Genomic DNA, 17,752 nt, shown 5'->3' with positions numbered 1-17,752 from the left:
TACGCTCTCAAAATGAATATCTTCTGTAGTTTTCTCTCTTTGAGAACTTGTGTAAACATGAATGTTTATAGAGCAAGCTTGATTGGTAGCCATTACTATCGATAAATGCTTTTTGTTTTGTATCTAGCGTGACAACCGCTATTAAACCCGAAATAAATTATATTAATGTTTCCAAACAGATCGGCCCGATTAGATACACATCTGACTAAATACAAAACAATACAAAATAATACTGATTGTGTATTCGGTATTTTGATAGTCGTTTAAAAAATTGTCTTGTTATTTTTGTCTGTCATGTAAAATGAGAATCGAGTTACGAATATATTCCAAAGTGTCGTAATATCAGCTTCATCATATAATATTTAGCAGTCTGGCTCTGAACAATCATTTAAACTGTGCGGTTTGCAATGCATATTTTCGGCTGATACCCGATGGCATTTGTCATCGTGAAATGTGGGATGGTGAGTTAATTGTTTATTAATTTTGGGCCGAATAATATTTATTAGAAATACAGGCTTTGTTTGTTTTATTGAAAATGAACGTCCAATGAAATTCGGTTTGCTTTAAACCGCAGCTTTTATTTACGCAAATGGGTAGGTAACGATAATGAACTAAATTATTTTTCTCTTTATTTGAGTTCTACATAGCAGACAAAAAGTCTAAGCATCATTAAAAACAATGACTGAAGGGGAATGGTGATGATTCTACAAAAAACAATGTTATTAAAGAAAAATCATTTAATGATAATTGTTCGTAAATTAATATAATTTACTCACATTGAATGAGCTTACAATATAGTCTTTTTACAATTAATATCCTTATTATAAATTACCGAAAAGCTTATCTAAAAATATCAATTTACAATAATAATAAATAGGCATAATTTTACTAGTGGCAGATTTACTATTTACGATACTGGTGCAGTTTTCAGGACTATCGCTTCACCCGCTGAAAGTGTCAGTTCATTGCTCTCGATAACGTGTCTGTAAACATAAATAATGATATATTAATTACATAATATTTGCCAACGGTCGTAACTAAAGGATTTAAGTGATTTTATATTCTGTTCCCCGTTTTAATGGCTGTTTTACGTCCAAATATCAACAGAGATGACACGATAACCGTATGTGTGCTCAAAACTTTGGCCGGGCTTACAACAACAAGTCTGAAAACAAATATTTATATTGGCAACAAAAACGCGAGCCTCATATTTGGTGGGCTCACCCCACCTAATGACCTACCTACATTAGCCAAGTGGGTCAATGAACTAGGCCCCATGAGGTTTAGCCAAAGAACTAACGAACTTATGGCGCAGTAGTGCGTTTCTATCGATTTGCTAGCCGAGTTAAATTACTCGAATACTTTTGTACTTCACTAGGTACTAAACACAATTTGTTTGTGATAATGGAATGCAAGAGGCCAGTGGCATGTACAACTAGTTTACACTTGCATGATGTCACAAGCGAGCCCCTTTTGCAGGTTGGGGTTCGTGACAGCGCATGTGGCGTAAAGCCCTTGGTGCCGGAATATTGACGCGTGACTAATCATGGCTTGAAGGCCTTGGGGCTCCCGTGGAATGCGTAAATGAGTATTAAAATTTATTACTTACCCAGTCTCTCTTGTAGAATGTATACTCGACACGTAAACAGTCGCCGGCAGCTGGAGGTAGAGGACCCTCGTCAGGTCTATTGTGTCGGATTCCTCTCCCACGTTGAAGAGGAGCACCAGCGTGTCATAAGTCCGCAGACTCCTCACGAGGTAGAAGGACCGGCTTGAGAGCGGCCGGATGATGTATTCTCCGTGAGAGAGGGTTTTTTCTTTGCGGAGTGCTGTCAATGCTTGGTACACCTGAAAAAAATAATATTCTAAGTGATGACTGAAGAACCTATAATTCGTTTCGTTTACTTTTGATAGGAATTTGCACACCGCTAAAATATTTTTTCTTTGATAGATCATTTATGTAGTGATTTAAGAGCTGTCAAGTTACTTATGGTCATTTAAGGCTTACCTTGTAATGACTCCTTTCATCATACTTTTGCTTCCTCAAATTGAGTTCTGGATAGTCTTCAGCTACTGGCAGCCACGTTCTATTGGCGGTTGAGAAGCCAGCATTGAGGCTGTCGTTCCAGTGATACGGAGTCCTCGCCGGGTCTCTGGAGTACAGCATGTACGTCTCGTTGTCACCTCTGTTAATGGCTTCTACGTCAACGGTGTCCTCCCAGCTGACGTAGCCGTCCCTCATGCCGATCTCCTCGCCTTGATAAGTGACAGCCACTCCTGGCAGCATCATGTTGATGGCGTTCAGACCATCGACCATGTTGTGACGGAATCTCGTCGGCATTCGGTTGTTGTCGTGGTTGCCGAACTAAAAACCAAAACAATTTAATGAATTTATGTTCGTGACTGTTTACTGGATTAACCAGACTTTTAATAATGTGCGACAAAACTTATTTAGTTAGTTATATTACTGTATGTTAAAGGGCGAGAATATTGAAAAACTTTCATGTACCGCTAAAGGGTCTCTAAGGGTAAACGTGTAAAGTATAATAGATAAACTTTAGGGTCCTAAGTATGCAAAGTTTTGCTAAATTCCGAAGTTTGCTTACCACCCAGTTAGGGATGCCCCCATGGGGCATGTAGGTGAGCCACCTGAGGATAGTGTACACGAAGTCCATAGCGTTAGAGCTCGATGATAGGTCCGTGATGAAGTCGAAGTTGAAGGGGAAGTGTGCGCCAGTCGCGCCATCCTCGTTGCCGTAGTATAGCATTGTCATAGACACATTAGCGTACCCTTCGGAGAATAAAACCCTGAAACGACAAAAATAATGGATTATAATATAGATAGAGAGACTATTTAGAAAATCTCATTTTATTCCATGAATCATCAAACAAAATCGGAAAAGACAATTATCATACTTTTATTTTTCTGAGGAGACACGTTTTAGCTTTTTTTATAATGGATTTATAAATACGAACCTTGTATCACCACCCTTCTCTTCGTTGTATTGATCAATAAACTCCCTCCACTCGTACACTACGTCATACAGTTCGATCAGATCTTTGGTGTACAATGGAATTGTGTATCCTAGCTGGTGAGACTCGAATTGTGGGAGGCCGCTCAACGGGTCGTCAGGGTATCTGCCGCCGTAGTCTGCCGGGTCCGCTTCGATGAGGTAGGGCAGAGCGTCCACTCTGAATCCGTCAGCTCCCTTGTCTAGCCAGAACCTCATGATGTTCTCCATCTCGTCTTTGACATCTTGGTTCCTGAAATTGAAGTCGGCCTGTTCCACGGCGAACTGGTGCAGATAGTATTGTTGTCGCTCGTCGTTCCACTCCCATGCTGAACCACCGAATTGACTGACCTGGTGAAGCAGATTATTTTTGATGAGACTCAGTAATTTATCCTAGATTAGAAAGTATATCTGTTGTCAGAATTGTAGCTGTGGATACGACGACATAACAACGGTAAGTATCAAATATGTAGCTCCGATTATTGCTCCTGTTCTCAGTTTCATAACAAATCTATGCCTAGAAGATGGTTACTTCCCCCAGGAACTGAAAGTATCCATTATTAAACCACTTTTTAAAAAAGATGACAGAATGAATGTGAACAATTACAGGCCTATTGCGTTAATTCCAATTTTCTCTAAAATAATCGAAAAAATTATTTACAGCAAAATGATAAGCTTTTTGGAAACAAAAAATATCTTAGCTGAAGAACAATTTGGATTTAGAAAAAATAAAGACGTTAATTTAGCAATTTATCGTTTAATTCATAAAATTTTTGAGTGTGTTGACAAAAAAGTACCTGTGACTGCATTATACATGGACATGACGAAGGCCTTTGACTACGTCAATCACACCCTTCTTCTCAAAAAATTGTTTGCGTGTGGCATAAGAGGAAACGCCCTGAAACTTTTAGAATCCTACCTAACTGAAAGGCAACAAATAACGTGCATTAACAGAATATGTTCAAAAACATTAACTAACAGCTGCTATTATTCAACAAAACAACGTGTAAAATATGGAGTGCCGCAAGGCAGTGTTCTTGGGCCGTTGTTATTTCTACTTTATGTAAATGACTTGCCAAAGGTTACTCAGCACCCTATGACTTTGTTTGCTGACGACAGTACAGTTCTATTTACTGGAAGTGATACTATGGGATCATATGAATCTGACATTAATAAAACATTAAATGACATAATACAATGGCTATCATTAAATAATATTAAAATTAATCTAGATAAGACCCTTTTCATGACATTTAAACTAAATCACAATAATCTTAATATACAATATGACAATAAAAATATTAAAGAAACTGACGTTACAAAATTCCTAGGTGTCTGGGTTGATAAAAATCTCAACTGGAAGACGCATATTGACACATTATGTAAAAAACTTAACCAGTATTCTTATGCTTTACACAAACTAGCTAAAGTTGTAAACCAATCTACGGTATTGGTTGCTTATCATGCCTATGTTTCATCAACTTTAAAATATGGTATTATATTTTGGGGAAATTCTACGGACAGGGAAATAGCTTTCAGAGCCCAAAAGAAATGCATACGATCAATCTGTCAAATTAAACCTACTGAAAGTTGTAAACCTTACTTTAAATCCTTAAATCTACTAACCCTCCCATCAATTTACATTGAGGAGGTATGTTTATTTGTCAGAAGAAATCCTCCTTTATTCTCAGTACATAAAAGTATACGACACAAAAACAGAATATGCTCAACTGAACACAAAACAGCACTGGTTACAAAAAACTTACCAGGTATGGCACCGCGAATTTATAATAAATTACCACATACCATAAGAAATAAAGAAGACTTATTTATTTTTAAAAAAATCCTACACGACTTTTTAATTGATAAAGCATACTACTCAGTTAGCGAATTCCTCCTGGATAGATCCATTTAAAGACATTATTCTACATAAATTGTTTGTTTGACCTTGTTATTATCAAATCTATGTGACAAATTGACATACTAATGTAATATTAAATTCTATCTACTAAATTTGACATTGTTAATTATTATTGTGACATTTAATTTAATTCTTTTGTAAAATTTCTTGAATCACGAAAAATTGATTCTGTTGCATGCCGATATGGTATGATGTAGCTGAACAATATATTTTTTTATGTGACCTATAATATGTACCTACATTATGCAATAAATGATTTTGATTTGATTTGATTTGAATTGTTTAATTTTACATTGAATACTGGAAATATTCTGTATCTTATAGACTTCTTGAATATGTCTGCGGTTTGGTTCAAATGTACGTACATACTTTGAAATCGGCAATAAATCTTCAGCAACTCACCCAGTTGGACGGAGGCAACCGGTTGGATGCGTTCTCCGGGTCCACCCACAGGGGGTCGGCCCACATGAAGAAGTCCTTGTATTTCTCGTCGCCAGCCACGGAGTCCTTGAAGTATTGCGCTTCCGTACTGGCGTGGTTCGGGACGAAGTCTAGCAGGACCTTAAGACCTGACCAAATGCAAACAATTATATTATTCAAAAATATTCTCAATTTTTCTAAATTAGCAAATATCGAAATCCTTCATATTCATGGCCAAATAGTTTTCGTCTGTGTAGAAAACTGCGGTGGCTCTAGACAAAGTGATGAATTAGAATTCAGCGCAACTTCTAAGTTGCTTAATACATTTAACGACTTGATAATATTTATGTGAACCAACTAAAATTGGAACACACTGGGTGTTTGTTTACCAGTTGTTTATGATCCAATTATCGATAAAATCAACACCGAACTTGTTTGAATTATAACTATTTAAAACTTTTATCTGATAAAGGAGTATTAGGTAGTGTTGCGGGTGTTTTGAACAACAATCATAGGAATTTCATCGAATTAGATAATCATTTCGATAACGTCCAATCAAAGAGCACTTTGCTTTCATTAAAGAATATTATATTCTAACATTAATCTGTTTTAAATGGCGTTAACATTTGCTTTATCATAAGACTGATATTAATGCTACCGTGATTTGTGAGTTGAAAGGGATTGGAATTATAACAACGCGATCAATTAAATTTATATAACCTATTGAAATCAGCTTAGCTTGGGGTATTAAAAGATTAATCTTTATTGTGGAGGTAGATAATACTGTATCGAAATTATAAAGATATGAAAAGGAATGTATGGAAAGAGGATTATGTGACAATCAATTATCTGTTTTTGGAGCAGCTGATTGTTTTGTTAGCTTCAGTCCCAAGTTGGTTTTAGTTAATATGAAATTTGGATTATCGTGAAGTCTTACCTAATGAGTGAGCCTTCGTCAGCAGGTCCTTGAAGTCGTCCATGGTTCCGTACTCGTAGTGGATGTCGTAGAAGTCGCTGATGTCGTAGCCGAAGTCCACCATGGGCGACGTGAAGATGGGCGACATCCAGATGGCGTCTACTCCAGCATCCACGAAGTGCTCCAGCTCGCTGATGATGCCTGGAATATAAAGATAAAATGTCTAAATTTTTGTAGGCCAACATGGGATATTAAGTCGTATGTTAGACGCTTGAGGTATTTAATTTTGTTTCATTAAGAATAAAAGATGAAGCTGAAAGCATCAGCCCAGTGTTTTATGAAGTTGCTATTTAAAGAACTTGTAAAAATAACTTTTTACATTCTCCAAATAACTTTTAGAGCTGTTCCATAAAGCCTGAAGACTAGGCAACCGGTGTATCTTTAATTGAATTGAATTAGATTTAGTTGTAATACCAATTTTATAGCTTCTTTCATTAACGAAAGCTTTTGTAAAACAAATTGATCACCTGTATACAAAGGGATGTATCTTTAACGAATTTCAAGTAACAGCGTGGGAAACTGATGGAATTCCAGTTAATAGGCGGTTAGGAGCTCGCCGAGTGAATTTGCTCGCGCCGTAATCAGATTGGGCTGAGTGTGTGTAGCGGAGCACTTCATGTATAGTTAAAGGATAAATCGTATGCTCGTTAAAATTGTTAACTATTTACAGATAAAAGTACAGTTTTTTAAACTATTGTATACTTGATTGTAATGGACATTAAACTACTAATTTTCACCACTTTTTATAGAAAATGTGATGATGAAAATCTATTGGCTGGCAGCATTTACTCCGTAGATCAAATACTCAATGCAATCAATATAACTATCACTCTATCTCGAGTTGATCCATCTCTCGGTGTTTGCTAGTTCCGATTTAGCTGCTAATTAAATTGGCTTTAATCTATCCTGATAAATTTGACTTGTAATTTTACGATACAGTTCGACAATCATAATATGGCAGTACAGGATGTCATCAAACATAATTATTTTAGTCGCTTGAGTATCATCATCATTTATTCATCAAGGTTCACAGTCCACACGTGTTACAGTTTGAATTATAGTCACAAAAACGTTTGCATCGTATTTAGGAAGGTCAAAGTAATTATTTGAATGGTTCAAAATAGACACTAGTTATTTTTACCACAGGCAATCATTTTTAAGCGGTAAACGCCTAAATGTGGTTCATTTTGTTTTTGATTTTATCTATAACTTCTTTTAATTAACATAAAACTAACCCCCTTATTAATAAAAGTTACACCCTAGTTAAACTCTGTCTTAAATTGTCATTTAGTATGGAAATGTAATTTTAATCCAAGGTTAATCCTAGGCTTAACTTTTTATTAATAAGGGGGTAAGAATTTTGAAATTTATTCTTTCTTTTTCATCAGGATTCTTGCACTTTATTAAAAAAACGTATGAACGTCGCAAAATCCCATGAATCCTAGATACACGACCGTATCATCTTATACAGTTATCACAGACCTTATATTTTTCAACAAAGCAGATGAACGATGACTTGAAGGCCCGTCCATCTGCCGCCATTCACTATAACTTTTGGCGGCGTGCTCAAATGCCCTCATTGTGCGAGGGGGCTTGCTGCGAAGATTGGCTACATAAGCCGTTTTCGGGCACTCCAACTTCTAGCAGTCTTGGCGGCGCCCAAGACTGCTAGGAGTCTGAGTGATCGCCATGGCCGAAATCGGTCGGATGCAATCATCATCAAAACTAAGCTGTAAGTACCTTGCAAGTCCCCTATGCCGTCTCCGTCGCTGTCCTTGAAGGAGCGCGGGTAGATCTGGTACAACACGCAGTGTTGCCACCAGTCCAGCTCGATGATTTCTGGTGGGTCCGGCTCCTGCACCGCCGCCGGCGCTGACTCTTGCGACGCCAGCACCGCCCAGGTGACACTGCCTGGAAAATGAAGTTGGTGTTTGAGGAGTGTGCTTTGTTTAACTTCTAATGTCGGCTTACTAAGATGCTTGATTTTCCGATGTTCAAATTCAAGCTAAGTTTAATTTGTTTTATTGATTTATAACTTCAAATTGTAACACTAAGTTTAATGGAGAAGGACACTCCTGTAACACAGATATATCTAGCCCAGAAATCACTTTTTCATTCCAGTTCTATAATACCCCAACTTTAGCACCTGTTCAGACTCAATCCCAGTTTGCTCATGCAATCATTACAATAACATACAATTTAGCTTCAATATTATAGTAACATCATCAGGGTCTTTCTCCAAAATATGTCTTTTTGAATCGCTCGTTCCTATTTCAATATGCCCGGGTATTTTGTACGTGTAACATCCCTGAACATCGCTTTTTTTCCGGGTATTTTAGTTACCCTGAATAACTTGAGAACAGTTAAGCTACTCACCAACTACCACTCCCAATCCGATCAGCACTGCCACAGTGATGCCCACTGCCTTCAAAGTCGTCATGGTTACTGACCACCTCGGCTCGCGAATTATGCTCCGATACACTATCGCGATCGCCCTGGCGGTGCTAATGATAAAAGACTGGGTGGTAGTGTATTTATATTGACTGAATTTTATCTTTGTATGACTAGTTTAAATATTTTTGATTCCAATCTGCTGAGATTCTCCGTAAAAATACCTATCTAAAGCAATATTCCATCCTTAGTGTTCTATAAAAAGGAAATCGGAATCTTTCAATTTATTAATCAAGCATTTTCCAGGATGCTTTCCCTTCTCATTTTAGAAATACAGTTTGAACACTTGAAATAACATTCATCCATTAGACAAAACAGCAATTCTATTCAATCAGTTCTAATGTTCTTGATCGTGGTTTATTTGTATAGCAGTTAGTTGTTATCCGCGATTGGGTTACGCTTAATATTATTGATGATACTAATTATTATATTGAACAATACAAGTAATTAAAAGTTAATCATTCTTCACACCCAAAATATGAATTTAATTACGGTCATCAGGATAGGTAAGAATTAATGGTACGCAATATGGGCTTAATTAGCGATATAAATTCATGCTTTTGAATTAAAACGATTAATTGATATTTAAACGGAACATTCAGTGGCGTGGGAAAGGTTTTATTGTAACAATTAACCCTTTTGTTGTTAAGGAAAAGTATTTTTATTTGAACCATCACGCAATGGCTGCTAGTTTCATTGATCTACTTGCACTACCTGAGATTCTTTACTATTTGAGGGGTTTGGTGGGAAGTTTTTTCACAGTTGTGGGATAATCCAGAAGAACAAAGTACCTAGTTACTAAAAAACTTTCGAACTATAAAATTAAAAAATTATCATACATACTCATAGGTTATCTTTAAAGTAGTAGGTAATCTAGAAATTTTTGAGCAGGATAAGGATCAGGTTAAGTTCAGGATCAATTCTATTATGGTACCACCATTCAGTTTTATTACAAGTATTTTAAATATACAATACATTTTTTGTAAAATGTAGTCTTTGCCGCAGAAACCTTGCATGGAAACATTCGTGAAAGATAAAATTTCGTGATCGCTACACGGAGCGAAGCGATATCACAATGAAACTGCAACACTGTTGTCTTGTCTAGGGGGGAAGCTTACATCAACAATCAAAAATGCATTGTTATCCAATCTGATTGCTTGCTGAAATATTATCAGTCCCTCGGTGAAGGTATAAGTGATATCGATCTCATTTAATCAACTGATAATTACACCTATCCGGTCTTATACCGGTCAAGTGTGACTTTTACTCGCTTGAAGAGGGTTCTTGCATGAGAAATGTAATACTTACTTTTACGTGCATTTACATAATATTCATTAATACACAAAAAATTATATTAAGAGTTTCAGTACATTTTTCTGTAAAACTGTTGTTCCTATTTTTTTTAAATTATTGTTCAGTGATATCGGATGTAATATTTTGGTTTAATGATAGATCGCCCGGAGTCCTGCCAGCAGGACTTAAAGTACTTCCGGTAGGACGCAAAATTAAAAGATCACAGTTTCGTAAGTATACATTGTACAAATTTCAAATTTACACGAAAAAATAGAGTGTTTCTCTCTCTTTCACCCAATAGTGCCCAAGATCGAAAAACGCGACTAACCGTTAGTCGGAGCCCGATGGCGCACGAGTATACACGGGGGCAGCGCGTTCGCGCTCGCGCGACACATTTTGACGCGCCGGGCGTGGAGTCGGCAACATTTTGGCGATAATATTATAATGAATGTGAAGTATTCCAGCCTAATCAAACATTTATAATTTATTTCTTGTTTTTGTTTTTAATTTGTAGTGTATTTGTAAGTGATAGATGTAATTTCTAATACAAAGTGACGTACCAAAGTAATTAATTTAAAGTTCCTCATTATAGTTCCTATTAGTTAAGTTGAAAGAAGATAAACAAGTTTATAATATATTAAGAAAAGTAAAATACTGGTTAAACAAAATGATTCTACGACATGACTTTTTATTTAATAAACACTAACCAAGTGTTTACTACTTCTGGTGAGGATGAGTTCAAATTTGAAGGTCACCGTACTGCTGGAAGGACCAGCAAGCAAACACGTACAAATTGCGTACTGCGGGCAGGACTTGCGATAATCTTCTGGCAGGACGTTTAGAACAAAAGACCAGTCCTTCCAGAAGAGCTTCCAGCAGGACAAAGCACCGGGCGATCTATCATTAAAATATTTTTTTCATGTTGTTAATAACAAAAATACACCAATTGAAAGTTTTCTGAAAAAAATGGCTAATTATAGACTGAAAAACAGTCACGTGATAGATTTTGCAACAGTTCCGTTTATTCAAAAGTTTTGCGGAGCCCTAAAAACACAGGGTATCAATTGAAAATAATACAATCAAATCACACATGTGTGACCTAAATGACCTTTGATTTAATGTAGGTAATAAAAATAATGCAGTTGATTACTTATTGCATTATTTGCATTAATATCAAAGATCATATTATTATTATTAATTTTTGAAATAATATCTTTCACGCGCTTTAAACGTGTAAAAGATATTTATTATCTTCATTAAACGAGATAGTGAGGGTAGCATAAAGAAGGCATTTCAAATCCATCTTATGTTGAGAGCCAGAGCTGGTCCAGATGCGCATTGTGGCGAGATAATTTGATTTTAATTGATCGTCAATATTCTTGCAATTTTTGAGGGTCCACGCGCGTTAATTACTATGACTATGCAATTCCAGCGAAATTGATTCGGCTGTATTTTTACGCAGAGGCTATTAATCAGCCGCGGCCTAATTAATCACGGCCGCAAAAAGGCCGATGGCAACCCTGCCCGCCGCCCGGCCCTGCGGGTGGCAGCCCTGACGATAGATTCGACCCTTTTCTATAAAATGGGTCGGGCGACTTCATCGATTCGTGGGGTCTACTCTTAAAAAAATCTATATATGCTGAAGCTATCCTTCTCCCTTACTCGTAGAGCGAGTAAAAGAGACATATGGTAACTTAAGTGTTGATATTCTTCTACAGAATAGAACCCCTTGCTCGATGATATCTGAGGACAAACCGACTGAATGATATATCGACGAAGCTTGGAATGGAGCTAGAGATATAATGATATATTGGAAAAACAAAAGGGTGTCTTACATTATGTATGACAACTTGTGGAGGGCAGTTACCACACAGTAATATTCCAATATTCACAACTATTTTGGAGTAAATCTTGTGTCCCAAATAACGGTTAAACATACTATGAATACTTAAATACATATCTTGTGATCTTCACACAAATATTCGCCCCTTGCGGGATCAGATCCCCAACCATTGGCTTCCTTGGAACGCAGCCACTAGACCAGACGGTCGAAATCAAGTCTCATCTTACCTACTGCATGTTATATGACCAGTATGTGAGCATTATTACGAGGTTATGATGTATGTGGGATTAAGAATGAAGAACATTTTGTGAGAAACATTCAATATTTTTCATCACGTGGGCAATCAGCGCTATCTCATATTGTTAATGAACCCCTATCACCCTATCACTTCATTATTCCGATAAGGTTAGTCATTTGTTTATTGCAAAATGTTCAGTCATTATCATAGATACCTATTTATGAATAAGATATCAAAATAGGTAATTTGAATAACTTATGAAAATAATAGTTATTCGTATCGTATGTGCATAAACGTTGATTTCAACTTGTAAGCGTGTTGGATTTTCGCCCGTATTCACAAACATTACTATGAGATCTCACAATGCGCGTGGACGCACAGGGTGACAAACGAACCAATCACAGAGCTCTATTTAACGCTGTGCGTTCGATTTGCTGCTTCACTCATTTGTGAATACAGGCGTTAATCTATAAGCAACAAGCACAGCTACAAGTGTACTGAATAAACAAACGCAAGTAAAACAGAATATAGACTCGATCCATAAAAAACACACGCAGCACCATTTTGTCTCCCCAATCGTCTTACAGCATCATAAAAAGCGTGTACCGTATCCTGTATCTGAAATTAGGCGCACGTATAATCGGAACTGGGCGTCCGTCCCGCGAACGTGACGGCAATAATCGCGGGACGCGGGATTTTGCGGCAGCGCGGGCGGCTGCGGAATGCCGGGACTGGAATGCAGCATTTTGTACAGCCTTCGGGATGCCTTGCGGGCACGGGAACAAGGACGGGGACTTTTTGGGGCGTCCTTGTCCACCTGTCCTTGCTCAGTTGCTGGGGGGCAAAGGGATTGACGTTATTGTATGAGGTATGAGGCTGAGAGTTAGTAGAACTGTTAGAAGTGTGAATGTGTACATATTATGAAGAACCTTCGAAGTTTAATTCCGCAAAAGAAATTAACTATTATTACAAGAGGCTACAGCACTATATCTAGTTGGCACAGCTACATTTACAGTACCTAAATGTAGCCTAAAATAGTAGTTTCTGGCTCATTTAATATTATGCCCGAAAACGTTTCTTGTTGTGTTTGAGATTCTCTCATTATTTTTGCCCAGCTTTTAGTTTTACACTAAGAGCCAGAGATCTTTTACTAATTTTTGTGTAACCCAGAGGGGTTTAATATTCATAAACGGATATAGCGGCTTACGTTTTTTTTTATATAACGGGCATAAGGAGTAGACTGACGCACTTATTTGAAAAGGAATTAAATACCTACTTTACCAATCCAAAGTGAATTTACAGTCTAGTAAACGCGAACTGACACAGCACTGCTCCGTGTAGGAGATTTTTATTAGGACAAGAAACCTAATTGCTTTCTAAATTCAATATTACCTAACTGCCCGCAACTTATCTACTGAAAATCTGCCCGTTAACTTAGCTATGGCCCTAAGCTTTTAGCTTCCTAATTTAATCTCGGCTCTTCTGGTTAAGAGGGAAGTGTCTCTGGGAGTACCTGCACTCTACATATACCATGCTAGCGTTAGTTATACGCTATAACTTGATTTAACGGTATTCTAACGACAACGTCTTACGGTGTCGTCCATTTTGGTTTAATGAAAGGCTTCGTCTTTATTTTGCAATCGTTTGAGTCAAAAGCTTAGGGGGACTTACAGTACAGGCATTGTTTGCATTCATCATTGTTGGATGAAAAAATTTATAAGCCGACCTGAGAGTCCTCACATTTTGAATATTCATTATGAAGCGAGATAAAATATTTTCAGTTTGTAGTTACGTATAAATACTAACCACATAATTTGGCTTATGAATAAACTAAACTTTTACTGTACCTATAGTCCTATATGTAATATAAAGCTGTATGTTTCTTTCATTAAATAAATAAATAAAATAAATAATGTGAATTAGTATTAAAATGGTGTCCAAAACAAGTTTTACTAAAAGCTGCTATTATTATAGAATAGATAGTCCTTTTCTTGGGCCGCGTCCAGTCCATTAAGCGGCGCGTCTGTGCGCGTGAGCCCACACACACACACACACATGCCAGCTATTCGAATAGTTCGGGTCGAATATCGATCGCCATTTTTCGGCTCCGTTACACATACATTATGAATGCTTTAAAATTGGGGCATTAGCCCTTGCCGAGGACGCCGCACGGGTGAACCCCATGTTTGAATACCATGGAACTGATCGATTAAAGAACCCAACTGTAAATTTAATGTATGTGCCCATTTTTTAACTTTTTATGGCCATGATGATCAAAGATTGATGTCAGAAAGTTCATTTCCTCAACAAATTATCGTTAAAATACAGCTTTTAGAAATTTTTACTAAAGGTTACGGCAAACTATGCATACAACACGCGAACAGTAAGCACAACCGTTAAACCTGTAAGTTTTTATTTACACTCCTCGACTTCAGTCGTGAAAAAAATAAACAAGCAGAATTATGATAATGACACCGCTCTAAATGAAAAACTTCCATTCTTTTCGAGCGACGGAGCCATCCCGCTTTATGCTCGCTCCCACATTATTTTCTATTAACTTTAAGCATTTCATATTTGCAAACGAGCATTTCAGAAAGTTCATATTATTATCAAAACGCTCTTGAACTATATTCAGAATTTGACGACGAAAATGTTTTTCGACTTGAATTCGGAGCGTTCGGTTTAAACTCACACATGTGCAGGATCCAATTTGGTTGTGGATAAATTTGGGATATCGGCGTATTAGGCGCCTAAACAGGCCAATATCGGCCCAAATATAATTCGTTGTTTTCGGGGACTACGGGCCGCTACGCGCTACGGCGGGCACGCTACGCGACTACGGCGTAGGGCTGTCGTAGCGCCAAGCTTTAAGTTCGTTTGAATGTCTTAATAACAATCGAGTTTAATAGCCGTTTTCTCAATGTTCGTCGTTTCAGCCAAATGACGTCCACTGCTGGACAAAGGCCTCCCCCAAGGTTTTCCACAATGAACGGTCCTGCGCTGTCTCAATGTTCACATGAAAACAATCTTTTGTAATGTCTCTAACATTTCGTAATGTGTATATTATAATTTAGTGGTTTTTGGCAATAAATAAAGATAATACTTAAAAGGTATTGCTTACGTTTTTAGAAATGGGCTTTTGGTAGATATAGTTTTAAATATCTACAATACTATTTGAACTGAATGTTTACTTATCTTAACGACAACATCTAGGAATATGCTTAATCAACTCTTAAAACTGCTATAATTCGTATTTGATCAGCTTTAATGTATTTATGATAAATACTCATTATTTTCAATGAGACCTTTTAACTTCATTCGTCCATCTAAGCCCCATTTCGTCTAAGTTAGAGTCTTTACCGTCTCGTAGCAGCCCTGCTACGGCGTAGCTACGCGGGGTGAACGACCGCGGCGCGCGGGTCGATACCCTCCCCCCGGCTAAGATGAATCAAGCGGAGACGCTGCGGTGTAAAAGTTTCAAGTACGAAGGTACCGCGCGCTAATACAAGGCTCTGCTTTTGAGGGCGCCCGGATTTTGTTCCGTGTAAGAGTAGGCGCACACCGTTGATTTTTAGTTGGCCGATAGTTGTGCCCGATTTTAATTTGTATGAAGAATCGGCCAAATCGAATCGGCGTAGTGTGCGCACTCCCATACATGCCCATACTGATTAACTGCCCGACTAAACTATCGGCCGACGAAAAATCAACGGTGTGCGCCTACTCTAAGACGCTGGGACTTATTGCTGGGGATGAGTTGGTGACCATACCTTTGCTATTTGTCTTTGAATATAAACACTGCAAAAGACATTTATTTCAACAAAAATCACATAAAATTACCTAGCCATAAAGTAGCGGAGTTTGTGTAAACGAACACATCTGTCGCTATTGCAATTCTATAGATCCAGTATCACCTTTCTGCCATTTGAATGTTGGATTCGAGCGCGAGTTAAACGGTTTAGATTAATGAACAAGTACGGATAGTATTATCTGTACGTACGGGTGGTTGAACCATCAATTTACTATGATATTTGACAGAAAATATCATTCATATAATTACTTTAGTTTTCTTTTTACTTTTACAAATACGTATTACTCGTATTCAGAGTAGGTATACTCTGACTTTTGAAGACAAAACAAAACAAGATTTAATTGTATATCCAGTAAATTAATTGTGTTACAAAAACACATCAAATTAATTAACTTAATTAGAAATGTTTCTCTCTTTCATCCCCAAAAAAGGTCCCAGTTACATGTCATATCACTCGAGTCGTCGGAGTCCTTTGATCAGAAAGCCAAGGAATATCCTGGAAAAGTATCCAGCACAAATATTTTCCGCCGGGTACCGACAGACGAAGGTCACGGGCTCAGAATTTCCCGGAAAGGGAACAGGTTTACAACGGCCTCCCGGGGCTTAATAGGTACTTGTACGGATTTTGCTTCAATGTGAAATAGATACAAAGTAGTGAAACCCACATTTGTTGAAAGGGGATCAGATTTAGTTTGTATTACTTTACTAAGGTTAACCTTTGATAAAAACATGTAACATAGAATTTGGAACATAAACGCGTGCCACAACTTTGTAGCTAAATTATGATAATGTACGGATGATGAATGATAATATTAGTTAGTTTAGAGTAGAGTTAGTTTAGATAATTCCTGGCAATAAGTGGTGACTGAGTTTGTTCCGGCGTTTCTTCTCAGCACTTGCCATATGTTTGTCTCGAAGCGCTGGTAGGGCCCAAAAGATAAGGAGACATGTAAAGTGTCCCATAAGGGCTACCTTTTCTTTTTTTTATATTTAAATTTTGACGTTCATAAGTGCCACTTGTGGTCTAAACTCAATAAATATTTTTGATTTTGATTATATTATTATCGAGCCCAAATTTAATGTGGGATTTTACGTAGAAGTAACGAACACGATTTTGCAAAAAAAAAAAATAGGTATGTGAAGTCTGATATGCTGTCTATTGTATGTATAGTTTTTTTAATTATCTAGTGATAGGGATAGACTGTATGTAATTAATAACATAATAATCGGCGCCGCGGCGACGTTTATCTTTACTTATTATTATTTATTATTTATCGGCACTTTTGTCTGGAGCCGCAGATGGCTACAGCAACAAAATGTTCGCGGATTCCATATTTTTACGATAACCAATATAAAATACTTTGTAATCGGACAAATTGAAAAGTGTCTCGGAAACATTGTTACGGTTTTAACGACTAATAAAAAACGGCTGTAAATATCTTCGAGGAGTTAAAACTTTTCAATTTCGGACCGAGAAGTTTCGCGATGGAGACCATCTTGGGGACAAATAAAAATCCACTTTGTAATACCTGCAACCGTTTGAATAATAAGCCTCCAAGAATTATACTTTGGAGTTTCAGAACTCCATTGTAACGGGAAGAAGAATTGTAGAAATAGATAAGCAAAATACAAAAGACTAACAGGTAATGTAGAAAATTACACAATGAATGAAATAATGCTCCTTGATAAGGATCGTATCGTTGTATGTAACTTCTTACATTATTACAGCTTACATTATTACAATATTCAAACTTATAGTTCACTTGCGTTAGCGAAACGACAGTGTATGTA

At 37.2% G+C, this 17,752-nt stretch overlaps 2 protein-coding genes across 2 annotated transcripts in view; one reads left to right on the top strand and one right to left on the bottom strand.

Moving 5' to 3' along the window:
- The window catches only part of LOC135088106 (uncharacterized), a 58,172-nt gene that overhangs the window by 16,707 nt on the left and 23,713 nt on the right, over positions 1-17,752 (top strand). The gene's annotated exons all lie outside the window — the stretch shown is intronic.
- On the bottom strand, positions 720-8,834 carry LOC135088094 (maltase 2-like). The gene is made up of 9 exons (XM_063982982.1): positions 8,705-8,834; positions 8,069-8,239; positions 6,290-6,469; positions 5,335-5,501; positions 2,977-3,362; positions 2,607-2,808; positions 2,009-2,365; positions 1,610-1,848; positions 720-983 (listed from the first exon to the last, which is right to left on the bottom strand). Exons 1-9 carry the CDS (start codon positions 8,766-8,768, stop codon positions 908-910), a joined length of 1,842 nt encoding a protein of 613 aa, XP_063839052.1. The 5' UTR covers positions 8,769-8,834; the 3' UTR covers positions 720-907.

Source organism: Ostrinia nubilalis, chromosome 3 (genome assembly GCF_963855985.1).
Source record: "Ostrinia nubilalis chromosome 3, ilOstNubi1.1, whole genome shotgun sequence".
In the NCBI taxonomy this organism is placed as follows: Eukaryota; Metazoa; Arthropoda; class Insecta; order Lepidoptera; family Crambidae; genus Ostrinia; species Ostrinia nubilalis.
The sequence above is the reverse complement of the archived record's forward strand: the minus strand, read 5'-3'. Positions and strand labels throughout refer to the sequence as shown.

Bases quoted from the DNA above. Each gene is read 5' to 3' on its own strand.
- LOC135088094 (XM_063982982.1), bottom strand. From the start codon at position 8,768: ATGACGACTTTGAAGGCAGTGGGCATCACTGTGGCAGTGCTGATCGGA. The intron at 3,363-5,334 runs GTGAGTTGCTGA...CTGCTTCACCAG, and splicing joins GGTTGCCTCCGTCCAACTGG to GTCAGTCAATTCGGTGGTTC. The intron at 1,849-2,008 runs GTAAGCCTTAAA...TATTTTTTTCAG, and splicing joins ATGAAAGGAGTCATTACAAG to GTGTACCAAGCATTGACAGC.